The sequence below is a fragment of the Sciurus carolinensis genome, chromosome 3 (genome assembly GCF_902686445.1).
Source record: "Sciurus carolinensis chromosome 3, mSciCar1.2, whole genome shotgun sequence".
Lineage (NCBI taxonomy): Eukaryota > Metazoa > Chordata > Mammalia > Rodentia > Sciuridae > Sciurus > Sciurus carolinensis.
The window spans coordinates 23,336,232-23,361,846 of record NC_062215.1 but is presented as its reverse complement, the minus strand read 5'-3'; the positions used below and the strand labels follow the sequence as shown (position 1 = coordinate 23,361,846).

The following is a 25,615-nucleotide window of genomic DNA, read 5'->3' as shown; positions in this document are numbered from 1 at the left end:
TGGACGCGGTAAGGCCACTTAAGCCACCCACCCTACCCCACGTCCCCTCCCCCAAAGAACTACAGGCTCCAGGGAGGATGCAGCATTTATTACAAAGCCAAGATACAAATGTCCCAGTGCAGGAGGAGGATACAGTCACAGGACCTCAAACAGGACAAGGAGCAAACAGACAGAGCCATGGGGGCTCCCAACCCCACACACCTAGTTGTGACAGTCTGGCCTCCTCCCAGATCTATGTACATTTGAGGAAAACGAGGTCAGCAGGGATCTGCCGGGGCCTGCCCCTGAGGAGTGTTCTGTTGACCTCTCAGGTTGAGTGGGGTCAGAGCTTACCAGATGTGTTTTCTTGTGCTTCTAGATGCCTCTGTCACTGTCCTGATTCGGCCTTAGCTGGGAGTGGCAAGGGGGGGCTGGAGGACCGTTTGCTTTGGCAGGACCTGGGCGTGTGCTTGTCTGAGGTTCTCATCCCGCCCCTCCACTCTGGGTCCCCAAGTGAGGCTTCACCACCAGTCTTGCTAGTATGGGTCCTGGGCCAGGGTAGGGGCAGGAGGGAGCGGAGCAGTTCATGTTGCTAAAGCCACACATGGACTTTCCAGGGCTGGGCTCCCCTGCGCCTGGACCTTCTCTTCTACAAGATAAATGATGCAAAGGCCACACACGCAGGAAGAAAGGGCAGAACTATCTAGTCTTTGCACGAGATTTCCACTGCATGAGGAGGTGAGGGAGATGCCTTCTCGCTGCCCACTTGCTCCTCAGATCCAGGGGACAAACTGCACTTATAAAAGGCACTGTCTTTGAAATTCTCTGGACATTCAGCAATGGGGGCTGGGCAGGGGCAGGACAGCAGCCAAGATGGGTACAGAAACATGGTAGACCGACCCCATACCTGGCCAGAAAGAGCTGTGTCTAAAGCTTTGGAGGCTGGTGGGGTCCCCCAATATTCCATCTGCTTTGGGAAGCAGAGGGAGGAATGGGGTAGAACTTTACCTCTCCAGTAGCCCCTTGAGTTCACCTCCAGGCAACCCCCAAAGAGCAGAGCAAATTATACAAGACCCCCTAAAAACAAACCACACACAGACACACACAGACACACACAGACACACACACACACACACACACACACACACACAGGGTTCTCCCCCTACCCGCCCCCCGTGGCATTTAAATTAATCTGGTTGGTCCATAGAAAATAAGTATGTATATTTGGTTTTTCCTATGTACATATATATATATATAGATTTATTTATAAAACCCACCTCCCACCTCTATGGTGGGAGGAGCTGGGGAAAGTAGAAGAGGTGGAAAAAAAGGGCCCAGAAAAAGTGAAAGGAGTGGTGAGGTGGCTGCAAAGGAGGAAAGGACCCCTTTCCTCAAGTTAAGGGGGGCACAGGAGCTCCGTTGACAGTCATCTTCCGCCCCCTGCTGGTGGAGGATGGCGTCTGCAGGCAGTTCGAGGCACCCCCGTTGGCAGCTGTGGTGGCCCCACTGGCTGTCGAAGGGGGAGTGGGGGAGGTAGGGTGGGTGGCTGGGGGGCCATGGGAGCTGGGAGAGCCATGGGAGGGAGTGGCAGGGCTGGGCAGGGAAGAGGAAGTGGCCGGCAGGGTGGCAGGGCTAGGAGCCTTGTCGCTGACTGACTCACACTCGGATGCCCCGCTGGTGTTGGTGCCCTCGGAAGGAGTGGGCACTGTGGGCAGGGTGAGTCTCTTGCAGGCTGGCTGGACACGGTACTTGAGAGGGAGAGGGCCATTCTATGGTGAGAGAGAGGTGGACAGAGGCAGGGACAGAGGGTGTCAGGAGAAAGGCTAACCAGGGAGCCACCCGGCCTCACCCCAAAGTGCCCACAAGAGATCAAAGACAAGGTATGGGTCTTGCAGAGGGGATATCAGCAGAGCAGAGGGACACACAAAGACCCAGAGACACGGGCTTGGAGAGAAAAAGTGGAGACAAGCAGAATACAGAAAGCAACATTTACTCCTGGCAGCCACCGGGCCCTATTTCTGACCCCAGCTTGGCCCAGAATGGGCCAGAAGAGCCTTTCTCCCGACTGGGGGCGTCTCATCAGCAAGAGGTGGCCCAAAGGCTGACCTGGTGTGGCATGCCAGTAACCCCAGACACTACCAGGTCCTGAGACAAGGGATGGACACTGATTGAAGGAGGGCAGCCCGTGAGTCACTCTGGCCACTCTGCCTCCACCGTGCACCGCCCTGCCCAGCTCACCCGTCGCCAGGGGTAGATGTAGGCGATATCCATGAGGGTGTAGTACTCCTTCAGGGGCTCGTCCTCATAAAGAACCTCCACCTGGGGAGGGAAGAGGTGGACGCTGTGAGCCTGGCCAGGTGCAGGGCTCTAGCTGTTGGGCAGAGGCCTCCAGGCTGGCAGTCTTAGCTGGGAGGTAAGGGAAGGTGGAGGTGGATAGACATGGCCTTGCTACCGAGGGCTTTCACATGGATTTACTTCCCCATCAGTGCTGTCCCCATGTAACACCCAATCACCAGGTGGGACGGGGCCCAGAGAAGATGCTGCTTTTGTTAACGATCAGCCCCCAGCCATCCACACAGCTCTCAGTCCCCTCCTCTCTGGCAGGACTCCCTGAAGACTTACCAAGGCTGGAAGGAACTCCTGGCCACTGGCTGTCACCCTTGGCTGCACAATAGACTGGCCAAGGGAGCTTTAAAACACCTACCAAAGTTTGCAACCCAGACCCAGAGACCCTGACCTAGCAGGTGAGACTGGAGGCGGCTCACTAGAGACACAGGACTAACGTTCAGCAGAGTTTAGGATCCACTGTCTGGAGCCTTGCTACTCAAAGCGCAGTCCTGGTGGTCCGTGGACCCTCCACTTTGGCAGCACATGGAGGCTTACTAGAAATGCTGAACCGAATGAACCAGAACTTGCCTTTCAACAAGATCTCCAGGACATCAAGGACATTCAAGTTGCGAAGCCATGTCCTACAGCTGGCCTCCCACAGCCAGCTGGCCCTGTATTTTTACACACACACCTCTTCCCCAGTTCTGATTGTACAAGTGTGAGTGCACGCACACCCTTGCCCCAGGCACCTCTGTACAATGACTGTCCCACCCTAATCCTGGGTTCACCACCCTTCTCCATACACTGTTACATAATCACACCAGCCCCAGGTGACACCGAGCCAGCCCTGAGCAATAGCTGGTGTGCAGACTGTCAGACCCTCTCACAAAGAGGTTCATATTTTGAGAAGGTCAGGCCCTCACCTTGTACTTGCTGGGTACATCCATCTTGTTGCGAAGGAATTTGGCGAGGTGCATGACGGTCATGGCTGCTGGGCATCGCAGGAAGCGCACCCCTGTCTGCTGGGGGAGAGGTACCTGTGACAGGGCCCACCAGGCACTGCCTCACCGCCCACAGCCCCCTCCTGAGCAGGCCCCAGCACTCACCTTCTCCTTGTCCCCATCCCCATTCTCCAGGGGGCCCTTCTTCTCCTCCCGGTCCCTAGAGAAGGAGAAGGAAGAAAGCTAGAGAGACCCCAGAGCACACATCTTGAGGGCTCCCCAAGGACAGAGCCAGGCCCGGACTGGACTTGCCTGACACCTTCGTAGAACTCGATGGAGAGGCTGACAATCTCGTCATCGCTCAGCGCCCCCTTCTCCTGCTCCAAGACCTCGCCGCGGTCCTCATTGGAGCCATTGGGGACTGCAGAAAGAGCTTGGAGGGGTGAGTGGGAGACAGACAGGGGACAGGAGCCTCACCGGGGCTGTGGGTCTCGAAGCTCAGTGGGGAGCCCAGCCACCCTCTCAGCTGCAGTCTCCAGTGGGGGAGCGGGACAGTCAGAGGGATGACGAGCGGGGCTGGGCAGGCCTCACGGCAAGGGCAGCCCTAGCTCTTTGCAGTCCCGGGCCCAGGGACACGCATGCACACACTCACCCTCTGTCAGGGGGTACGCTGCATAGAAATCTCGTCGCCGTTTCATCTCATCTAGAAGAAGGAGGCAGGGTAAGAGGGCAAGAGTCTAGGAAATGGCAGGTGGGGATAGAGGAGGAAGGGAACACAGATACCTTTAAAAAGCCCAGGGACCAATTTGTAGACAATGTCTTGGAGGGTTTTGTCAGATCTGGGGAAAAAAAAGTTCAGGGGTCTATCAATAGTCATATCACATTGCTGTCCCCAGTCAGGGACCCTCTTCCAACCCTTCCCTAGACCCAGTGGCCAGGCCTGGAACTCCCTAGTATTTCTTAGCCTGTAAGCTGGGAGCCACCAAGAGGGAGGGGAGGATGGGGTCCTTGCCCTGCTTTTCCTGACCAGCTGCCCTCGCTGCAGGAGGCAAGGAGGGTGAGGGGGCAGAGGCAGGGGGAGCAATGCCAGGCCCACCTGATACTCAGAAGCGGTCGGGTTTTATGGACCTGCACATCACACATGGGGCAGTATTTGTTGGTCTCCAGGTAGCGCACGATGCAAGTTTTGCAGACTTGGGGGGTGTGGACAGAGAGAGGACAATCAGAGCCCCTTTCCTACCCCTGGACCAGCCCCCATTCCCTCTGCTCAGATTCAGGCATCTTTTCTTCTCCACCCTGTCCCAGCAGTTCAGGGCTATTCAGAGGCCCAGCATGGCAATATCTGTTTTATGCTTTTGGTCACTGTCCCTTGTCCATCCCTGGAGAAGGATGGGTCTTGTATGCCTGTGTATGAGACAGGCTGGTGTCCTGCACAAGATACAAAGTGAGCTTCAAGTTCCAGTCCCCCGAAGGAGTACAAAACAAAGTCAGCCTGTGAAGAGCCCTTCCGAGGTACGTGACCTCTTGCAACCAAGCCCATGGTGCAAACAAGGGACACCTGCACCTTCAGGGTGTGAAATTTCAGTCACACAGATTCGAGAGAGACCTGAGATTCCAGATACAAGTTCCTGAAATGAACTTGTGGGACGAGAAAACCCCTGCCCCAAGCTGTCCCTCCCAGGCAGCCTGTCCATGACCTAGGGCTTCCCAGAAGGCACAAGGGTGTCTGTTCTCCAGGACAAGGGCCTGTGTTCCATCTTCCCTGCGGTGCCCCCCAGCCTGGGCACAGTAACACCCTCCGCCCAACTCACAGGAATGCAAGCACTCCACGATAGTGGTCGCATCGACGAAGTACCCCCCACAGAGGGCGCACATGAGGTGAGGGTTCAGCTCCGTGATTTTGATCCGTGTGGCCCGATGCATGATGCCAGGATCGGGGCTGGGGGCACTGGGGAGCTTCACTCTGGAAAACGGAAAGCGAATCAGAAGCCCAGAAGTCCAACACCCCCTCTCCATCAGCTCTCCCACAGCCCAAGCCCCTCTTTGCCTTCGAGGTGGGACTGGGTGTATTCATGTGGCTGGTTCTCTCTGGTCCTGAGCGTTCACTGGGTACCTAGGGGCTCAGGAGATTCATGTCACCTTGAGCAACAAGTTCATGCTCCATCTCAGAAGCAGTAGGAAAGACTGAAGTTAAACCATAAGAGGAACTACTCCAGAGAATGTGTGGAGTCAGGAAAATGGAAGAAAGCAGGGTTTTTATTTTATTTTTTATTTATTTTATTTTTTTTGGGTGCTGGGGATTGAACCCAGGGCCTTGTGCTTACAAGGCAAGCACTCGACCGACTGAGCTATCTCCCCAGCCCCTAGGGTTTTTATTTTTATTATTTATTTTGGAGGATTTTTAAGAATTATTTATTTATTTATTTATTTATTTATGTCTAAATATATTTTTTTAGTTGTAGATGGACACAATGCCTTTTACATTATTTATTTTTATGTGGTGCTGAGGATCGAACCCAGTGCCTCACACGTGCTAGCAAGCGGTCTACCACCGAGCTACAGCCCCAGCCCCTTATTAATCATTTTTAATCTTGCAGTGCTAGGGATTAAGTCAGGGCATCCCACATGCTAGATGAGAGCTCTACCACTCATCTATACCCCCAGCCTAGGCACAGGTTTTGAAAATCTCCCCAATCCTGCCAGGCAGTGGCACACGCTGTAATCCCAGTGAATCCCAGGGGCTGAGGCGGGAGGATCACAGCCTGAGGTCTGCCTGGGTAATTTAGAGACCCTGTTTTTAAAAAAATAAAAGGTGGTGGTGGTAGGGGCTGGGTGAAGCATCCCTGGGTTTAATCCCCAGCACTGCAAATACATTTTTAAAACTCTCCCCAATTCTGATCCATAGCCACACGAGTAGACAAACATTTACAGAGTACTGGGAGCTATGAGGAGACTCAGACAAACAAGGCACTTCCCGGAACTTCAAGGACTATAAGAAGGGAAGAATAAATTATCCCCTCTCCCCCGACCCCTGCACTCACTGCAGGGCCTCCCTCAGGAAGCCTGCCCTGGAAACATCATGGCATAGGCTGCCCTGTTTGGTGGTGGCACCTACCACTGGTCCTGGCTATGTTGCTAAACCAGACCCCAGAATGCCACCTTCCTCTAAAGTCGCCCAATATGGGCAGCTCCCTGGAAATCCACTCTATGCTGACCATTTGGCTTCCAGGCCTGGCACTCAGGCAGGGAACACTGAGGATAGTCCCTCCATGCCCCAACTGGGGAATGCACAGCTCCAGCCAGTTCCCAGGTCCAAGCCTGGACTCTACAGGTGACGGCAATCAAAGAGCTTGGACAAGAGATTGCTACTGTCCCCAGCACAGGAATCCCTCCCACTGTACCCAACAAACAGGACTGTACACATGAGTACAAAAGTGTTCCAGATCCACCCTTTCAGGCACATGCAAGAATTTCCCCGTGTGGCTACTGCTACTCTTCTACATCTCCCACCCTGGCGACATCTCTGCTGCCTATCCACAGGTGGTCCAGCAACAGACCAACAGGTTGTCCTAGATGCCTGTCAAAGTTGGGCAGAAAGTACTCTGTCCTCAGCTACCCGAGTACCTGGCCAAGCCCTAGCAGGGCTTGGAGGTCAGTCGGAGGCTGGCCCTGGACTGGCTGCCATACCTTCTCAGTCCAGAAGCCAAACCTGCTCCTAGAAGGGCTGGGCCTCCCTCCCTTCCTCCTCTTTCCCAGAGTAAAAGCCCAGGGTGGGGCTTGAGAGGGTGGCCAAGCCCCAACAGCTCCTTTACAATATGCTCACACCCATCTCTCTTTTCCAGAAAGATTTCTAAAGCCACCACACTGGGTTTTCTAGGACAAGAAATTCACAGCCGGGATCAGCAGTTTCTATAGAGACCCCAGGAGGAGTCTGGCCAGGACCCAAACAGACACCAGAGGCCCAGGGCACCTGGCCAGAGACCAAGAGAGATGGAGAGACACAAAGGCCACATGTCGGGGGGAGAGACACCAAGGTGCAGAGCAGACAGAAAGGAACAAGCCAGCGTCAGAGGTAGCCCAAAGGACCCTGGGGCCTACAGACCCAGCCCGAGGAAGGAAAGGGTTTCCACTCCACGTAGGGTGGCCTCAGCCAGCCCTCCCTGCATGGGTCCCCTTCACAATTACGCAGAAGGCTGCTGGCTACTCCACTGTTTAGTTGTTTCCATAGTAACCCTGTACCTGGCAAGATGCCCAAATATTATTACAACCATCCAGAGGAGAGAACAAACTCCAAGTGGCTGTCTCTTTGAGCGTGTGTAACATCTATCCCATGTGTACGTGCCGTCTGGGCCTCCAAAGGTACTTCATGGACTGCTTGTCCTGCGTATGTCTGTGCCCAGATGTATCAACATATGTGCACAGGCACAACCAGAAACAAAACATGTCAGGATTTGATCATGCTGGGGGTCCAGGCAGCTGGAGGTAATCGTGCTACCATCTCTCTCTCTCTCACACCCACACCTGCACACAAGTACATACAGGTAGGTTCTCCACATTGCCTTGGCCCTTCATTCACACCTTTGCTGTGTTTTTGAAACACACACTTGCTCTTCCTCCTGGGAGTAGCCTGTAATCCCAGCAGCCCACCTGTAATCCCAGCAGCTCAGGAGGCTGAGGCAGGAGGACTGCAAGTTCGAGGCCAGACTCAGAAATTTAGCCAGGCCTATGCAATTTAGTGAGCCCCTATCTCAAAAGGAAACAAAACTAAAAAATCCTGCAGGAGCCATACCCTACAAACAGCCACACCCCTCACCATCTCCATCCAGCATTAGTGAGAATTCAAACCAAGACTCTTCCCCAGGCCCTTTTCTGGACTCAAAGAAAAACAAGAGAAAGAACTGAGGCGCTTACAGAATGAAATGCTCTTCCTGCTCCCACCCCCGGCCCCGCCCCATCCCCAGGGGCCTCAGAATGCCACCTTTGGGGCTGGGGGTGGGGAGAAGCACTGATTGGCTCCTCACCTGATTGCCATGGTTACCTGCAGGGCCCTGCCAGCAGGTGCCAAGAGCAACTGTAAACAGGAGCTGGGTTTCCAGAGTCCCCTCCCCACCACCCCCGCCCCAGTCCTGGGGCCCCACATTCCTGACACCCAGTTCCTCCCCAGATACAAGGGTGGTGTTCCATGGGCAGCAGAGTGGGAGAAGAGGGTGATGTCCAGCTGTCATCACTGCAGGGGAGTGGGGAAGAGCCCGAAGGTGAAAGTGGGTGAGACAGACAGAAAATGGGGACAGGGATATCAGGAAGTGGAGCTGGGAGGCAGCTTTAACAGCCAGTCCCAACTACCTCCCCCCAGTGGGCCTACACACTGACAACCCCCAACACACCCTTCCAGGTCTAGGTCCCTGATGTGTTTGCAAGGGTGTGCTTCTTAGGTGGCCCCAGTTCTTCCGCCCAGAGGCCCCAGGTAGGAAAGGAGCCTAATGGGCCTGCAGCACCCAGTCCTAAACCCTTGCCATTCAAGCCTGGCAGTGCCTTTCCTCCTCAAAGCCCCCTACTAACAGACCCCACATGGCTCCATTTTCAGTGCATTGTGGGAGCTGGCCCACCATTAGGCCTCTCCCTGTCAGTTTCTTCATTTCCCCCTGCTGAAGCAGCTGGCTCTGAAAACCTAGAGGTCCCTGCTGCTTCTTTGACAGCAGCTATATACTCTTCGCCCTGTCTTTCCTCTAAATGAAATCAGCCTGACTACCTCGCTAGAGTTTCTGGGCCTGGGAAAAAGTCACTCAAGGACACATACAGATGTGACTAACAGAGGTGGAAGCTACCTTCGAAAACATCTTGTCCAATCTCATGTTACAGATGAAGAAACTCAGAGAGAAGTGACCTGTCTAAGGCCACACAGCAAACGAGTAGCAGTCCTGGACAAGAAACCTGCCTGCCTCTTGTTCTAGTGCCCTTTATATACGGGGACCAAGTGGGGATCCCTGTTCATCTAAAGAACCAATAAGCCTGCCTAACCCCATTCAGGCTGAAGCAAGGGGAAGAGAACCCCCCAACAGGCCTTCTGGGGGGGAGTCAAAGCCTGGCCACGGCAAGACCATCAGCACCATTCTCATCTTGAAGGAGGAAGAGGGAGCAGAGCTATTGCCTTACACTACTTCCACAGTGCAGATGGGGACACCAAGATCCACAGAAGCATAGCATGCCATCGAGATTCACACCCTGGGTCCTCAGACTCCATACCTCTCCCAGCTCTGTGGGCCCAACTGTGCAAATCCTGTTTATTTGTTTGGGACCATGGTGTTCTGCCTCAGGACCTCAACTTTCCCTGACCCTTCGCAATAGCACAGAGCTCTGCTCCTTCATCGCCCTGCCATACCCCACTGCCTTGGAAAGAGACCTCCAGCCTCTAGGCTCCTGGAGCTGGGCTTATTCTACTCACCCTCCCACTCTCCTCTCTTTATCACCTTTGAGTTCCGTAAGATCAAACAAAGACAAAAACCCAAAATACACACACAAAGCAACACATTGTTAGATATACACAGAGAGAGCCAGACACACCCCCTCCATCTCTTACACTCACAGCGCACAAGGTTAGATAGACTTGAACCACACACATGCGTGCTTTCTCCCTCTCTCCCTCTCTCTCTCTCTCTCTCTCTCTCTCTCTCTCTCTCTCTCTCTCTAGACAGACACTTGGCCAGATACACCAGGCCAGACACACCCCACCACACACACAGCCAGACTCAAACCTGGCCTACCCTTGCCAGATACACAAGTCATCCCCACCAGTTCCATCCCACCCAGGAGCCCCCTACCCTGACATCCCTGCCTGAAACCAGAACTGCAAACACACACCAACCTTTTGTGCATCCCTTGTCCGCCCAGGGTAAACTGTAAGTGTTCCAGCAACAAAGGCAATTCAGCTCCCACCCAGCTCTGGGGACAGAGGCTGTAGAGCTGCGGTGGGCATCTGACCTGCACAAAGATGTAACCTCTTCCTGTTCAGATCTCTCCATTCCCATGGCAACTGTTCCATCAGCCAAGATTCTTCAGGGGAGGCCAGGGGCCATCCCCTTTCCTGCCCACCTCCCAAGACTTCAACTTGAACCCTACACAATTACACAAGGTTTGGATCTTGAAGTCTGTTTTCCTGCCTCATTCCAAATACAGTTCTAAGGCTTTAAGCCCCAACATCAAACCAGGGAACCCCTGGGAAAACCTCCCCACTGAAAGGCTACAACAGAGCTGGCTTTATGTTCTTTCTCCAAGTAATAACACCTTGGAGCAGAGTGGAGGGGATGGGAGGAGAGAAATCAGAGTTTCAGGAACAGCACAAACTGCAAGAGGCCCAGAGCAGGAGGCAACAGACAGTGGGGGTAACCAGGAGGCGCCCCTCCCCCAGCGAGGGAAGCCCTGGAGAGACTGAGGCAGCATGTGGGGGAGGGGCTCTGAGGGACAAAAGACCCCCAGAAAGTAAGGGGGAATACTTCTACAGTATTACAGGTAAATTCATTTCCCCATCTAAATGCATCCAAATGCCTTCCCCCTCAAGTCAATCGGAGCAATTCTGGGCAGATGGACAGAGTGCAGGAGGGAGAGGAAGGGGTGGTATGCCAGGCACTCCGTGGAGACAAGAGGCTCGGGGTGTGTGCAGGCTCAGGGTCCTAGTCCCTCGGACTTAGCAGTAGGAGGGTCTGGTGAGGAAGGGACGGCGGCCTCTCCAGTGGAAGCGGGGCCAGTTTACCGAATCCTTCATGCTCCAGTTGGCGAAGGGAAATAGTGTGAGAAATGTCCTCCCATTTCCATTCTACTAGCTCTGCGCGGGCTTCCCTAAGTGCCCGAGTCAAAGGATCAGGGATCCCAGTGACTGGGTGACCGCTTCCTCCTTCCCTAGGGTCAAACTTTAGGCGGGAGCCCTGAGGGGTGTTAGGGGAAACCTCTGCTGAGGTGGTCAGGGAGGGGGCGAGGCGCCCTGCACTGGGACCCGGGAAGGGACCCGGGGAGGAGGTGCCCAAGAGGACCCGGGCCCCGGCAGAGAAGGGCGCCCTCCCCCGGCCTCGCAGCGATCCGAAAGCCATGTCCCCTTCCTCCCGGCCTGAAATCCTCACGCGTCCATGACGCCCCACTGCGCTCTGGAGAGGCGACCCCTGCCCAGACTGAAACCGGTAGATTGGCTAGAGCCAGGAAAGGCTCTGGCTCCAGGGGAGACCAGGAGGGCCGAATCCACCCCAGCGCGTACCCCCAAAGCCCTCATAGCTGTCCCAGTCCCTCCCCCTCGCTACCTCGGGAGCAGGTCTACCAGGGGGCTGCTGCACAAAGAGGTGGTGGTCGAGGGAGACGCCAGATCGTTAAGAGGGGGAATCCACTTCGGCCATCTTGGAAAGGAGGAAAAGGAAAAAGGGACAGAAAAAAAGGAGAAAGAAAGGCGGACGGGGCGAGCTTGGACAGGGGCTGGCGGGGCGCGGGGGGGGCGCCAGCCGCAGGCCGGGCTCGTGGCTCCCCCTCCCATGGGGTTTGTGGGGAAGGATGGACCGGCCCCCATTCCCATCCCCAGACGGTTATAGGGTAGGAGAAGGGAAGGAAGCCGGAGTCCGCGTCCGCTTACCTGGGTTCGGGGTTCGGTGGGTCTCGGGGAGGGGGGGATGGGAGGGAGGGAGGGAAGGGAGGGGAGGGGGGCCGCAGCCGTGTCGCTCGGGCGGCGGGAGGGGAGAAACCTACGCTAAGAAAGGAGTTTGTGAGAGCAGCTTGGGGTGGGAGGGAGAGAGGGGAGGGGAGGGGACAGAGAGGGAGGGGAGGGACCGGAGTTGGGGGGGAGACAAAATGGCTTTTTTCCTCCAGACAGGAGTAGGTCCCGCCCACTACTCACCCACGTGACCTCATTCCTTCAGGGTGTTTGCCGAGAGGGGAAGAGGAGCGGGAGAGGCTGCGCGGCTGCTCCCCGGGCGGTGCCCGGCCCCCCAAGCCAGGGCGGGACCCCTCTTTCCCAAGCAGCCCCCTGAACATAGAGGGTAAATCCTGTTTTGTTACCCTCTGCAAGTAACCCCTCCCTCCCCCAAATGCATGCTCCCCCGTACTGACCCTGCCATCCCCACCCTAGCTGGGGCGCCGGCAAAATGGTGAAACGAGGACCTGGCGGAAATGTGGCTCACAGCCCCTGCGTGCCCCCACCAAAGGGCGCTCGGGCGGGGGACGGCGGCGCCCCCAGCCGTGCCTCCGGGTGGTTTTCATTCACTCTGACACTCCCTTAAAATCACTAACTGCATCTCAGTGTCTTCCCCACTCCCGATGCCCCTGGGCGGCGGGATCGTCGGCTCTGAGAGACTGGGCACCAGGCCCCAACCGGGCGCCTTGCGGGGATCCCAGTGCGGGGAGCTGGGGTGGAGGGCGACCTGCAGGCAGGTCTCACAGCGGGGGCTCGGCTACTGTGGCCCGTCATGCTCAGCCGAGAGCAGAACACAACCCAGGGAGGAGACCAGCTGAAGACGGGAACTCTGGCGTCCGGCCTGGGACACGACAACCGGCCGAATTCGAAAGCCAGAACGGACTAGAAAACGAGGCGCCAGGGCTTGAAAGTGGGCCCGCGCTTTTTCCCTGCCTCGCGCTGATTCCCGCAATTTTCCCTTGCGCTCTGCGCTTGGCGTGGCTGTGCGCCTCCCCTGCCGCCACGGCGGGAGCAACCGGGCCAGCGCGTAGGTGGCGTGTGCCAGCCAACTCCGACCGTAGCTGTCGGCTCCATCAAGCGCTCACGCTCGGGCCCCCAGTGGCTCCGGCTCAAGGAGGAGGCTTGAAAAAGCCAGGAGAACCGGGAGCCGGCGCCAAGGAAGCGAATCGATTCTGCGTTATGGCGACGACCGTGGGCTAACATTAGAACGGTCGATTGGCTTATTCGTTATTCACGATTTATTAGAGATGGCCACCATGACTGTCCGTCCAAAGAGCTCTATTATTCGGCCAGAAACGTCATTAAGCGCCCTAACAGTGGGTTGGCTGGAGTTGGGAAACGGATCTTCGCTGAGCTTCGGAGCGCTTGCCTCCTGCTCCTTTCTTCCGCACTTGCAGCCAAGGCATCCCGAAGTCCGGGGCCCCCGGAACTGAACGCTTTCATTCACAGATCGGCAACCAGGAACCCTGCGGACACTGGCCGTCAAGTGACCCCAGCCTCAGTCTTCAGCCCACACTGGCCAAATATTTGGGGGCGAGGAGGAAGGGCGGGAGGGATTTCCACCTAGAGCCGATGGTCCTAGAACCTGGGGGAGAGACCCCGGGAGGATCTGGTACCTGCCCCCAGACCCTGCACGAGAAGACCCGTGGGTCTACAGGCTGTCCCCGGGACAAGTATGGCGTCCGCATCCTGTACTCTCCAGCGCATCCACTTGCTGTGCATGAAGAGATGCGCAGCTGGGACTTCCCAGTCCGCCACTCTTTTCGCTAAAAGACCTGGAGCAAGAGAAACACAGGGGCTTCGCAGAGATCTTGGTCCCACCCGCAGTCCACACCAGCACCCAGAAGCTGCTCCTCGAGGGAGTAGCAGCTAAATTGGAAAGGGGATTGACGTTCCTCCACGTCCCCAATGCGGCCATTAATCCTACAGGGCTGCCCCAGGGGGCTACCCGCGTGTGTGTGTGTGTGTGTGTGTGTGTGTGTGTATGTGTGTGTTCCTCAGTTATTAAGCGCAAGTCTGAGTAAACCAATGGAGAAGAGCATTCCTAAAGCCCCCACTGTCTACTAAAACTCCAATTCAATCATTTCAGTCCACACCCCCGGACTTTCTGGCTTATCAGGAGAACCTCTGGCCCATCCCTTCCCCACGTCTGAAGTTCTCTGGTTTTCCACTCTTTGTTCTATTAACTGATATGGGAGCATCTGTCATGTGTCAAGGTCAAGTACTGCACTTAGGCACTGATAGATGAAATGGGCTTTTGTGTATGGGCACTCACAGGGCAGGTGAGGACAAATCAGGAGGGACACAGAGCCTGTCTCATTAGCTCCTACAGCACCAGGTGTCGCTCCAGGCTTGTCCCTGTGAATGTGTGAACACCTGCTATGGGTGGATAAACACTGGAGAGGGAGAGGGTGTCCAAAAGAAGACTTAGGTGAGCTAAATGTCCCAGAGAACTGATTGAAAGAGTCCTTTGCTATTCTCCATGAAGATCAAGGTTCCCACCTGTTCACTGGAATGCATTCTGCAGACATGAGAAGCCCTATGCATCCCCTTGATTTTGTTTGTATCTCATGTGGTCCTGTGGTTGACAATTCAGAATGAGTGTTACTGTGTCAGAGGCAGACTAGAGGCTCCCAGAGGGCAGGAACCCCAAAAATCTAGGCAACTATTTCCATCATATGCTAAGAGCTAGTTCCTGAATAAGATCCCTTTAAAAATGCTGATGATAATAGGAGAGAGCAGCTCCTCTAAAGCTTTCATAAGTATCTTTTCATGAGTATCCGTGTCCTTCACACATTTTCTTTCCCCAGAAACAATGTCCTTTGCCAGTCTGCTTCTATTTCCCCATCTTCCTCCCCACTTCTATATCTCTAGCATCTTGTTTTTTAATTTCTTTTTCTTCTTCTTCTTTTGGATGCTTCTCATAATCTCATATTAAATGATTCTCTTTTCCCTCTCTCCATTTTCTTGGGGGCTTCCCCATTCACCCCATGTCTCTGTCACATCCCCTCTTTGTCTCTCTGTGAACCCTAACTATGTTCTCCCTCTGGCACCTTTTTCTTCATTCCTCGGTTTGTCTCTGCCTCTCCTTCTCTGTCTGTCTTTACTGTCCTCCCTTCCGGACATAGTATTTTGGGTTTGGAGTATCCACTGAAGCAGACAATGGAAAACTGTCTAACCTCCATTGCAAGTTCATTCTTAATCCGACGGAAAAAACCGAATTGCTCCTTTTCGTTTTGGTGATACAAAAGCCTTGGTCTGGTTTTCCTGCAATCCAGCTTGAGGGCAGTGGTGCGGAGGCAATGATGAGACCTGCGGGAGAAATTATTCCGTCCTTTACAACGATGAATTTTCAATCCGGTGATTTGTCGCAGAAAAAAACGTTGTCTGTCATTTCAGTACAAAATTTGGCTTCTGCGAGGGTGTGAATAAGACAAAGCAAAAAATAAAAAATAAGGGAGAAAAAGACCGCGTCCCTGGGTGGGCTCGAACCACCAACCTTTCGGTTAACAGCCGAACGCGCTAACCGATTGCGCCACAGAGACTGCGATAACGATTGGTGTGGCAGAGAGCCGAGTCAATGGGAACTAGCCTGGAATGGCGCAGGAACCGCAACAAATGCTTCGAAATCCAGCGAAAGAAATCGGATCCTGGGGAAAAAAAAGGATTCTGACCTGGGGAAGAGTGCGACAGGGCTTGGGAAACCGGTTGCCTCTCCTTGGTTGGTTCTCCAAGAGGTTGGCGCTGGCCAACCTGGAGTTGTAGTTAGATGTGGAGAGGTCCGAAATGTCCCTTTTTAGAGTGACCTGAGACTTAAGGCTACATTGTCGACCCGTGGGGGGCGTCCCAAAAAGAACAACTTCTGTTCTCCAAAATTCCCCTTTGCAGCGGAACCCCTGTAGCCGCAGAATACCCTTGAAGTTCTCCCCTCCCTCTCGCATTTTTTCAGTTGGGACTTAATGGGAGCCTCCCATACATCAGGCATTGTTCAGAGCTAGAGAATATAGGAAGCTCTCAAAGTACCCTGGTACACAGTAGCTGTAAGGCTTTCTGGTATAGAGAAATGGAGTAAGGACGAGTAACTCATACAGTGTCCTCTACCGTGGCCTTTCAGCCCCGGGGCTCAGTTCTCCAACACAGCTTCCCCAACACACGTGCGTGCCGGCCCCGCCCCTTCCCCAGTCGCTACAGTCAAGTCGCGTTCTGCCGATATCCCAGCATGCACCACGACGCAAGGCTCTTCCGTACTCACAGTGACTTTTCACTTTCCGCTTTCCTTGCCTGGGTTTTGGCCTCTCAACCAAACATGTGAAGATGACTGACGGATGGAACAGCCAATAGAAAGCCCAAGTTGTCAGGAGGCCTTGGCCTATCAACCAATGGAAAGGAAGCAGCAAGAGTGTTGGAGCAGCGAGAGCCAGGACCGGTTTACTGGAATTGCAGCGGCGATCTGGGGTCCTAGTACACTGCAATCATGGTGAGAAGGGGGCGAGGAAAGGGGACACGGGGTAGGAATTGAGAAACCGGGAGGGTGAGGTTAGGCTTGGGAGCTAAGAGGGCCTCTCCAGGTTGATGGAAGGAAGCAGCTTCAGTTCGAAGGAAGCGGACCTCGCAGGGAGGACCTAAGTGTTGAGTGCGGCTTTAAGCTGCCGCACAGGGCCCATCTCTGGAACTGGAGTTCCGGGCATCCGGGAGCCTCCAGATCGGGGGCTGGACTGGGGGTTATGGCAGCATTTGTTCCTTGCGCTGAGGCCCTCCACTTTGTCTGCCCCAGTCTATTATGTCCTATAACGGAGGGGCCGTCATGGCCATGAAGGGGAAGAATTGTGTGGCCATCGCTGCAGACAGGCGCTTCGGGATCCAGGCGCAGATGGTGACCACGGACTTCCAGAAGATCTTTCCTATGGGTGACCGGCTGTACATTGGCCTGGCGGGGCTCGCCACAGACGTCCAGACAGTGTAAGTGTCAGGGGTCTCTGCTCACACCTACACCTCTTCTTGGACTAGCGTGGATGTTGGTCATCTTCTAGACACCACCAGTGAGTCTGAGGTTTGCCAGTACCACAGCGATTACCAGGTCGCTGTCCCATTTTGCAGATAAACAATCCAAGAACCTCAGAGGGTGTTTTGTCCAGGATGCAAGTTAATGGGTATCAACCAGGATTCCAATGCAGGTCTCTGTGTGTGGTGGGGAGGGCGGGGTGCAATAGGGGATTTAACCTAGGCGTGCTTTACCACTGAGCTATATCCCCAGCCCTTCAGACCTTTTTACTTATTTGTGAAACAGGGTCTTATTAAGTTTTTGAGGCTGGCCTGGTACTTGCAATACTCCTGCCTCAGCCTATTGAGTCTGAGATTACAGGTGTGCACCACCTGCCCCAGCCCAGTGCAGGTCTCTTTAAGGCCAGAGTGTCTGCCCAGTTCCTAAAGAACTTCATATCTAGTTGGCAGACAAGACAGACATACAGAGAGATAGTCAACCCATCATGGTTTGGTGCATATTAATTGTCATTTAAGTTAGCTAGTGACAGTGGTTATTGGCATGCGAGGAGAGTCTGGGAGAGGAACCAAATTGTTTTTGTGATGGTCCAAGTGTGAGGGTTTCCGTCTTAAGGAGGTGGTGGTGGGAAAGCAATAGAAGGAATTGGGACTTGTTTCCTTTTTTTTCTTTCTCTTTTTTTTGGTACTGGGAATAAAACCCAAGGGTGCTTTACCACTGAGCCATATCCCCAGCCCTTGTTATTTTTTATTTGAGACACATTATCAATAAGTTGCTGAGGCTTGCCTTGAACTTGGAATCTTTCTGCCTCAGCTCCTGAGTTGCTGAGATTACAGGTGTGCGCCATGGCACCTGTTACACCACCATTTTTTTTTTCTTGCGGTACTGGGGATCGAACCCAGGGCCTTGTGCTTGCAAGGAAGCACTCTACTGACTGAGCTATATCCCCCGCCCCCCCCCCCCTTTTTTTTTACACCACCATTTTTTTAAAAATATTTTTGTAGTTGTCAGTGGATTATTTATTTATTTATATGTGATGCCGAGTATCAAACCCAGGGCCTTACATATGCCAGGCAAGTGCTCTACCACTGAGCCATAACTTCAGTCCCAACACCACCATGTTTAATAAGGAACTTGAGCATCTGTGTATTTTGGTATTGAGGTGGGGGAGGTTCCTGGAACCAGTCCCTAATGAATATCGAGGGACACCTTTACTAAAATCTAAATTAGTACCTGGGCTGGGGAGTTAGCTCAGCTGGTAGAGTGCTCGCCTCGCTAGCACAAGGCCCTGAGTTCAATCCCCAGTACTGCAAAAAAAAAAAAAGATAGATTAGTACCTGGCATGTAAGTAACACAGTAAAGATCTAAAAACGATTTCTGTTTTGAGCATGTTAACTAATTAGGAGCTGGGAAGACTACTTTTGAGGAAAAGATGACTTGGGAGTTTGACACCAAAGCAAGCCAGCCATTCAAATCATCTTGCAAGCAGTTAGGGTTGTGAAGTTACATCTCAGGGCTCGAGAGGCACTGGTGACATGCTCAGCCCATGGGAGCAGATTCTGGAGAGACAAAGCATATGGAGGGGAAAAGAATAGGCTGCAGTTTGAGACCAGAACCTTATGTTAGCAGTGGGGGAGGAAGAGATGTCAGGGAGAGGGGAAAAGCACTGGGATAGCATTCCATATGACTGTGAGATCACAGGTGACAGGGGCTGCAGGAAACTGGTGGCCTAAGGAACGGCAGCTCCTGGACTTAGGTCCTAAAAGGTGGAGAGACTCGTTCATGAATGGGATGGAAGCTTGTCAGAAAATATTCTCTCATTTCCCTTGAAGTGCCCTGTATCTCAAGAACACAGAACTTCCTGAGAACTAACCCAGCTCGCTCTTTTCTCCTGCCCTGCTAGAGTCAGAGAACCACAGCTCAGGTTCCTGTCAGTGGGGAGACTGCAGCAGTCTTCCTCTCTCCTCACATTGCTTCCTTTCCTCAGGAGGCTTTCTCGCTGACTTTGCTTTTTTGTGGGCAAAGTTACTTCACTGGGCCTCAAGTTCCTCACCTGTAGATGGAACTAAAGTTGTGTGTAAGACTCTTTGTTCTTGTGTCCTGGGAGGCATTGCTGTAACTCCAGCGGGCATGGCATTGGTGGGCTCTGTGCAAGGCCCTCTTTCGGGGCTCTGAGATGGTCTTGGCGAAGTATTTGGATACCTTCCTGTCCTCAGCACATCTGTTGCTTCTGATTACACTTAAGACTTTGAAGTGGCATCCCTTGGTAAGGACATAGGTTGTATGTATCCTTGAGTTCCTCCTGACTACCACAGGGTAGACTCCAGGGGACATCTAGCAATGAGTCACTCATTCCTTTTTCCTCCTACCACAGTGCCCAGCGTCTCAAGTTCCGGCTGAACCTGTATGAGTTGAAGGAAGGTCGGCAGATTAAGCCTTATACCCTCATGAGCATGGTTGCCAACCTCTTGTATGAGAAACGGTGAGTGGAAGTGCAGCTCTTGATTGACCGAGTAGGCATGTCGTGTGGAGGGACAGGCAGTCCTCCTCTTCCCATTTCTCGTTGTTAGTATTAGTTTTTGTCAGGAGAACTCATTGCAGAAACCAGGTATGGTGGTACATATCTATAATTCTAATGCCTCAGGAGGCTGAGGCAGGAGGATCCCAAGCTTGAGGCCAGTCTCAACAAGTTAGCAAGGCCCTAAGAAACTTAGAGAGACCCTGTCTCCAAAAGAAAATTTTTTTTATAAAAGGGCTGGGGATGTGGCTCAGTAGTAAAACACCCCTGGGTTCAATCCCCACCAAAAAACAAAAATAAAAACAAAAAACCTAAAACTAAGACAGGTGATTTTTTTTGTTTTGTTTTCAGTTTCAGTGCTAGGGATTGAATCCTGTGCCTCACGTGTGCTAGGCAAGCCCTCTACCACTGAACTGCACCCTCCAGCCCTTTTTATTTTTTGAGACAAGATCTTGCTAAATTGCTGAGGCTAGGGACTACGGTTGTGGCTCAGTGGTAGAGCACTTGCCTAGCACAGGTGAGGCACTGGGTTCAATCCTCAGCACCACAAAAAAAAAAAAAAAAAAAAAGAACAAATAAATTGCTGAGGCTGGTCTTGAACTTGCCTCAGCCTCCCATGTAGCTAGAATTATAGGCATGTACCACCACATCCAGCAACAGAAAAAATTTTAGATTGATTTATGTGAGGGAAAGGGCCAATATATATTTAATGACTCATGCTTATTAAAAAGAATAAAAATACATTGAGGCTGACATGAAAAATTTTAGATTCTTAGTTGCTGCAGCTCAGAGTTTCATTCACCAGCTCAAGTGAAATCACTAATTTTTTTATTGGGCTCTGTGGAGACAGTGATCTGTATGCTACAGCATGTACCAAGCCTCCTAAAGGAAAACACTTTTCATGAGCCCAGAGAAACCATCCTGGCCCCTCTGTGAAAAGACTGCAGTAAAAGTTAAAACCAAGGGGCTGGGGCTGTGGCTCAGTGGTAGGGCACTTGCCTGGCATGTGTGAGGCCCTGGGTTCCATCCTTAGCACCACATATAAATAAATTAAATTAAATTAAACAAAAAGTTAAAATTGATCTACAGGTATTGCTTTGGCAAAGCAGAATCATGGCCCCAAGCAAGCCCTGAGCTCCATTACTGTCCTTGGTTTTAGGGTCATTATCCAGATAGTCCAGGATATTCTTAAATTTTTTTTTTCAGTTTATCAAGAGGAAATATAAAATTTTTAATTTTTTACAGAAATTGTTACCCAGGGGGTCTGTTTGAGAAACTCTGAATTAAAGCATGTTACCAACACCCATTGTTTCTTCTGCCTTAACTTTTAAAAATTATTATTTTTCTGTGCTGGGGATTGAACCCAGGTCCTCCCACATGCTAGGTAGGTACTGTACCACTGAGCTCCACCCCAGCCCTAAATTATTATTCATTCATTCATTCATTCATTCATTTATAAATCATTTATTTATTTATAGATTATTTATTCATTTATTTATTGGTACCAGGGATTGAATTCAGGGGCAGTCAACCACTGAACTACATCCCAGCCCTATTTTTGTTTTTTTTTTTGTTTGTTTTTTTGTTTCACTGGGTTGCTTAGCACCTCGCTGTTTCTGAGGCTGGCTTTGAACTTGAGATCCTCCTGCCTCAGCTCTCCCGAGCCACTGGGATTACAGGTGTGCGCCACCGTGCCCAGCTCTAAATTATTTTTTATAGAGTCATTACTGAAGATCATGCTCTTAGAAATTACAGCAAGTCAAAAAGACATACAGATAATACTTTTGTACTCACTTTCTATTGAGAATATTGGCTATTAGTTAGTAAGTATTTTATACATAAAGACCCCTAAAATTAAGGCTCTGGATTCCATCCAGTACTGCAAAAGGGAAAATAAAAGACACCAGGTGTGTGTAATCCCAGTGACTGGGAAGCTGAGGTAGGAGGATCCCAAGTTTGAGTTCAGCCTCAGCAATTTAGTGAGACCCTATCTCAAACCCTGGAAAGGGATGGGGATGTGACACGGTGGTAGAGGGCCCCTGAGTTTTAAAAAAAATAAATAAATAAATAAATAAATAAGATCCTTAAGATTTGCTGGGCCTGGTGGTACACACTTGTAATCCTAGGTACTTGGGAGGCTGAGGCCAGAGGCTCACAAGTTTAAGACCAGCCTGGGCAATATAACGAGCCCCCACCCCCCCACACACCAAAAAACCAAAACAAAAAAACCCAAGATTGAATTTTCTCAATTTTTTGTTTGTTTGTTTCGTTTGGGGGATTGAAGCCAGGGGTGCTTAACCACTGATCCACATCCCCAGCCCTTTTTATTCTTTTTTTGAGGCAGGGTCTTGCTAGGTTGCTGGAGCTAGTCTTGTACTTGTGGTCCTTCTACTTCAGCCTCCAGAGCTGCTAGGATTACAGTCATGCACTACTGTGCCCAACAAACTGATTATTCTCAAAGCTCAAGTTCTAGAACAAATTTCCAATACGCTGCCATTTCCTTTCGTGGACCATGAGAGTAACCCAGCTCACTGAGTAGTATCCCTCTTTGCTTTGCCTGCTAGGTGGCTCAGACTGAACAGTGCTGTGTTCAGTCTGAATGTCTTAAATTCAGTTTGTTTTAGTTTCGTTTTTTCAATAAACAGCCTCAAATTCTTCTAAAGGAGTAGAGGTATAAAGATGTTTAGAGAACTGAATAGTGGTAGAACTCTGGGTTAGGATAGGGAAGATGAAAGAAGGCTGAATTCCCAAAGAAGGGAAGAGGAAGTGAGGGCCAGGGTAAGACAGATATGAAGGGAAGGGTCAGAGGAAAGAAGATGAAGCCAGGCACAGTAGCCATGCCAGCAACTCGGGAGGCTAAAACAGGAGGATCACGAGTTAATAATGATGGCGATGATGATGAAGTCTTAAAGCATTGCCAGGTGCTAGGAGAGCCTTAAACAGAGCTGACCCCAGGGAGAAGATCTTTCCAAGCAGGGCCTCAGTTTTCCTCCCAGGGCTGGGCCAGAGCCTTGTCTGTCTGAATAGGCCTACACATGAAAGTGAGTACTCTTGAGCTCTGGTTTCTCTCTCTGGTCCTGGTCTCACAGGTTTGGCCCCTACTACACAGAGCCAGTTATTGCTGGGTTGGACCCGAAGACCTTTAAGCCCTTCATTTGCTCTCTAGACCTCATTGGCTGCCCCATGGTGACCGACGACTTTGTAGTTAGTGGTACCTGCGCTGAACAAATGTATGGGATGTGCGAGTCCCTCTGGGAGCCCAACATGGTGAGTTGGTGGCAGAGAGCAGAGCTGGGCTCTGGGGTAGCTACCCTTGGCCATGAGGAACAAAATGTGTTCATGTAGCAAGTAGTGGGGAGAATGGTGTGCCGGGAGGGCAGAGGATAGCTGTTGTTCCTTGGGAGGGTTTCTAGAAGCTCCTTCTTCCACTAGAGCAGACTCTGGAGGAGAGCACCTCTGTTAGGAGGCCCAAGTCAGCTGTTGACTACAGCCTCATGTTGGGTTTACTGGGTTCTCAGTTCCATTATTGAACAAATATTTAACACAGTGCAGCATTAATGGCAGCTGACAGAGTGGGTTTGAACCCAGGCTGTCTGTGTTGGAAACCTGGGTCCATCCACCACCTAGTTTTTGTTCTTGAGTAAGTTACTTTAGCTTGCTTCACCTCCATCACCTCAGCTATGAAAGGGTGTACTAACAGAGCCCTACTTACGAGGTGGTTTTAGGAAAGTACATGAAGAGAATTTATAGAATACTGCCTCTCAAGGAGGGACAGCTATTGGCATTGTGTGTGTCAGCCCGGATTGGAATTGGCTACGGTGTGACTTGAGGGGATTACTGTCATCTACTGAAGCATGAAAGACCCAGATAGCTGTTAAAATGCAGTGTGCTGGGACGAGGAGGAAGGGCCTCGTGGCAGGAGGAAGAGCCTGTACAAAGGTAACAGGCAGGGCCAGGTGTGTTCTGTGACTAGAGAGCTGGAAGCGGCCAGAGTGGGCAGAATGTGGGTTGAGATGGGGCTGGAGACGGAGATTGGGATGAGACTCTCAAGGGCCTCAAATACCACGCAAAGGAATTTAAAACACTCTCCTTCACTGTAAGGAACTTGAGGAATCTAAGGCCTGCAACTAGATGTGACAGGTTATTGTCACCTATAGGAGACTCTGAGGTCCTAAGCAAAGAAAGTGGCAGTGGGGACAGGAGGGCAGCTAGTCCAGGAGACTTGGTCTGGTAAGGCAGCAGGGGAGGAGGCGGAGATGCTTGAGAGGCAGTATCCCCCTAGCTTAACCAGGGGGAGGAGGAGCTGGTTTTGGGGTGGGGAGGGGGTGGACATAGTTGGACAGGTTGAATTCTGAGGTGCCTGTGGGACATCCAGGGGGAGAGTCCATCCAGCAGCTGACAAAGCACATCAGAGCCAAGTGGAGATTGTTTTCCCCATTTTATAAAAGAGGAATTAAGATTCAGTGAAGGGACGTATTACTTGGCCAGGGTCACGCTGCTGGCTCCTGGAGGAAATTCAAGGTGTGAAGTCCACATAGTGCTGCTCCCTGCCAAGGAAGGAGCTGAGAGGCTTCCCACATCCAGGGGATCATCCCTCACTTCAAGCATGGCAAAAGCCAGATCTGGGGACCTTGAGGCCAGAAAAAAGAAAGTAAAGGATGCAGAATAAGTCAGGAGTCTGAAAGAGTTCTACTCTGTCGGCAGGATCCAGAACACCTGTTTGAAACCATCTCCCAAGCCATGCTGAACGCTGTGGACCGGGATGCAGTGTCAGGCATGGGAGTCATTGTCCACATTATGTGAGTACATGTCGGGAGAAGTCTAGGCCCTTTGCAGGTACCTGTCTCTCTCCTGCCCCACAAGCCCTCCCATCTTCCCAGCCTGCTGCACAGGTGTGAGATGGAAAAGGCCTGGGTTAGTGGCAGGCACGGAACTGAAGTCAGTGCTCCCATACCCGCTCCCCTGGCCTCTGCCAGGTGAGGCTCTGTGACCCTGTGCTACCTCCTTTGCTCCCTAATGGTATCCCTACAATCACAGAGAGCTATGTGGAGAGGAGCCACAGCAGAGCTACTGCAGATTGAACATCTGGGCAGCTCCCCATTCTTTCCCCTGACTCCGCAAGTCTGGAACCCAAAATTGTGTGATGTGCTGAGCTCTGGGGAACCATTTTTCCTCCGTGTGTCTGTGTGTGTGTGTGTGTGTGTGTGTGTGTGTGTGTGTGTGTCCGCCCCGGGTTTGGGACTGTGACCAGAACCTGATTGTCTGAAATAGAAAGTGTGCTTCCAGCTGCTTGGCTACAGTCCAGTCAGCATGTGGACCCTTTACTCATAGGACTGCCTGCTTGCTTCCCAGGAATACAGAATTCACCACCCTGAGGGTCTTTTGTGTTCACTGGGATGCGACACCATCCTTCCTAAGCCCCTCGATCTCTAGGCCTGGGTGCCTTTTTTTTCCCTGCAGTGTGGATTAAACCTAGGTCCTTGCACATGCTAGGCAAGCACCCTACTGCTGAGCTACAACTCCAGCTTCTTTTTTAAAATTTTATTTTGAGACAGGGCCTCTCTGAGTTGCTGAGGGTGGTGTCCCCAACCTTGTGATCCTCCTGTCTCAGCCTCCCAGGTAGCTGGGATTATGGCGTGTGGCGCTCACTTAGGCGGGGGTGCCTTTTGTTCTTCGCAGGTCATCTCAGTCCAACCCTGAACCATTTTCTAGGAAAAAATCCCCTAGTGGTTCTGTGGAGTCTTCCCAGTTCTCCCTCTAATCCTCCCCTTCCTCACGCAGGCTGAGACCAGCTGAGGTTTGCTGGACAGTTCCCTGGGGCAGCAGGTGGCCCTCAGCTCTCCTTGTGCCCAGGGCTTGGAGTTGAGGCTGGGGCGGAGGCACAGTCCCTGCTAGATGGGTGTACATGCGCTCTTGTGATTTTCTCCCTCTGCAGTGAGAAGGACAAGATCACCACCAGGACACTGAAGGCCCGAATGGACTGACCCTGTTCACAGAATCTGGTTTTTCTTTTTCTTTCTTTCCTTTTTTTTTTTTAAATAAAATAGCCTTTCTTTCACTACTTCTTGTTTTTGGCGCTTTCCCACAACTCTGTCTCCATCTAGACAGGTACAAAGAGCTACTTAGGTTTAGCTTGGTCCTCAGATTTTTCTTTCTTTTTTTTAGGGGTGGGTGTGGCTGGGGTG

At 52.2% G+C, this 25,615-nt stretch overlaps 2 protein-coding genes and 1 non-coding gene across 12 annotated transcripts; 1 reads left to right on the top strand and 2 right to left on the bottom strand.

The window, feature by feature from the left end:
- Positions 1–74: 74 nt before the first annotated feature.
- Positions 75–12,040, bottom strand: Pcgf2 (polycomb group ring finger 2). 10 transcript variants are annotated; one of them, XM_047546382.1, is made up of 12 exons: positions 11,857–12,040; positions 11,534–11,626; positions 5,296–5,361; positions 5,060–5,211; positions 4,345–4,441; positions 4,032–4,087; positions 3,901–3,951; positions 3,561–3,669; positions 3,414–3,468; positions 3,231–3,329; positions 2,218–2,298; positions 75–1,748 (listed from the first exon to the last, which is right to left on the bottom strand). In XM_047546382.1, the coding sequence occupies exons 4-12, from the start codon at positions 5,169–5,171 to the stop codon at positions 1,371–1,373; spliced, it is 1,038 nt and encodes a 345-aa protein (XP_047402338.1). In that variant the 5' UTR covers positions 5,172–5,211; positions 5,296–5,361; positions 11,534–11,626; positions 11,857–12,040; the 3' UTR covers positions 75–1,370. The 10 variants fall into 10 exon arrangements, with proteins under 10 accessions (XP_047402338.1, XP_047402339.1, XP_047402344.1 ...); XM_047546383.1 differs by lacking the exon at positions 5,296–5,361; XM_047546388.1 differs by lacking the exon at positions 5,296–5,361 and having other exon boundaries at positions 11,534–11,623.
- A 3,344-nt stretch (positions 12,041–15,384) lies between these two features.
- Trnan-guu (transfer RNA asparagine (anticodon GUU)) lies at positions 15,385–15,458 on the bottom strand. The gene has a single exon. It is a non-coding gene; the product is annotated as a tRNA-Asn (tRNA).
- A 782-nt stretch (positions 15,459–16,240) lies between these two features.
- Positions 16,241–25,508, top strand: Psmb3 (proteasome 20S subunit beta 3). Its single transcript, XM_047547644.1, has 6 exons — positions 16,241–16,390; positions 16,688–16,872; positions 19,287–19,394; positions 22,520–22,697; positions 24,135–24,229; positions 25,366–25,508. Exons 1-6 carry the CDS (start codon positions 16,388–16,390, stop codon positions 25,412–25,414), a joined length of 618 nt encoding a protein of 205 aa, XP_047403600.1. The 5' UTR covers positions 16,241–16,387; the 3' UTR covers positions 25,415–25,508.
- Positions 25,509–25,615: the final 107 nt, after the last annotated feature.

Coding starts and splice junctions, on each gene's coding strand:
- Pcgf2 (XM_047546377.1), bottom strand. CDS start 5,264: ATGGAGAGGGGGTGTTGGACTTCTGGGCTTCTGATTCGCTTTCCGTTT. Junction 4,088..4,344: donor CGACCGCTTCTGAGTATCAG/GTGGGCCTGGCA, acceptor TTTTTTCCCCAG/ATCTGACAAAACCCTCCAAG. Junction 2,299..3,230: donor ATGTACCCAGCAAGTACAAG/GTGAGGGCCTGA, acceptor TTCCCTCCCCAG/GTGGAGGTTCTTTATGAGGA.
- Psmb3 (XM_047547644.1), top strand. Junction 16,873..19,286: donor GCCACAGACGTCCAGACAGT/GTAAGTGTCAGG, acceptor CTCCTACCACAG/TGCCCAGCGTCTCAAGTTCC. Junction 22,698..24,134: donor CCCTCTGGGAGCCCAACATG/GTGAGTTGGTGG, acceptor CTCTGTCGGCAG/GATCCAGAACACCTGTTTGA.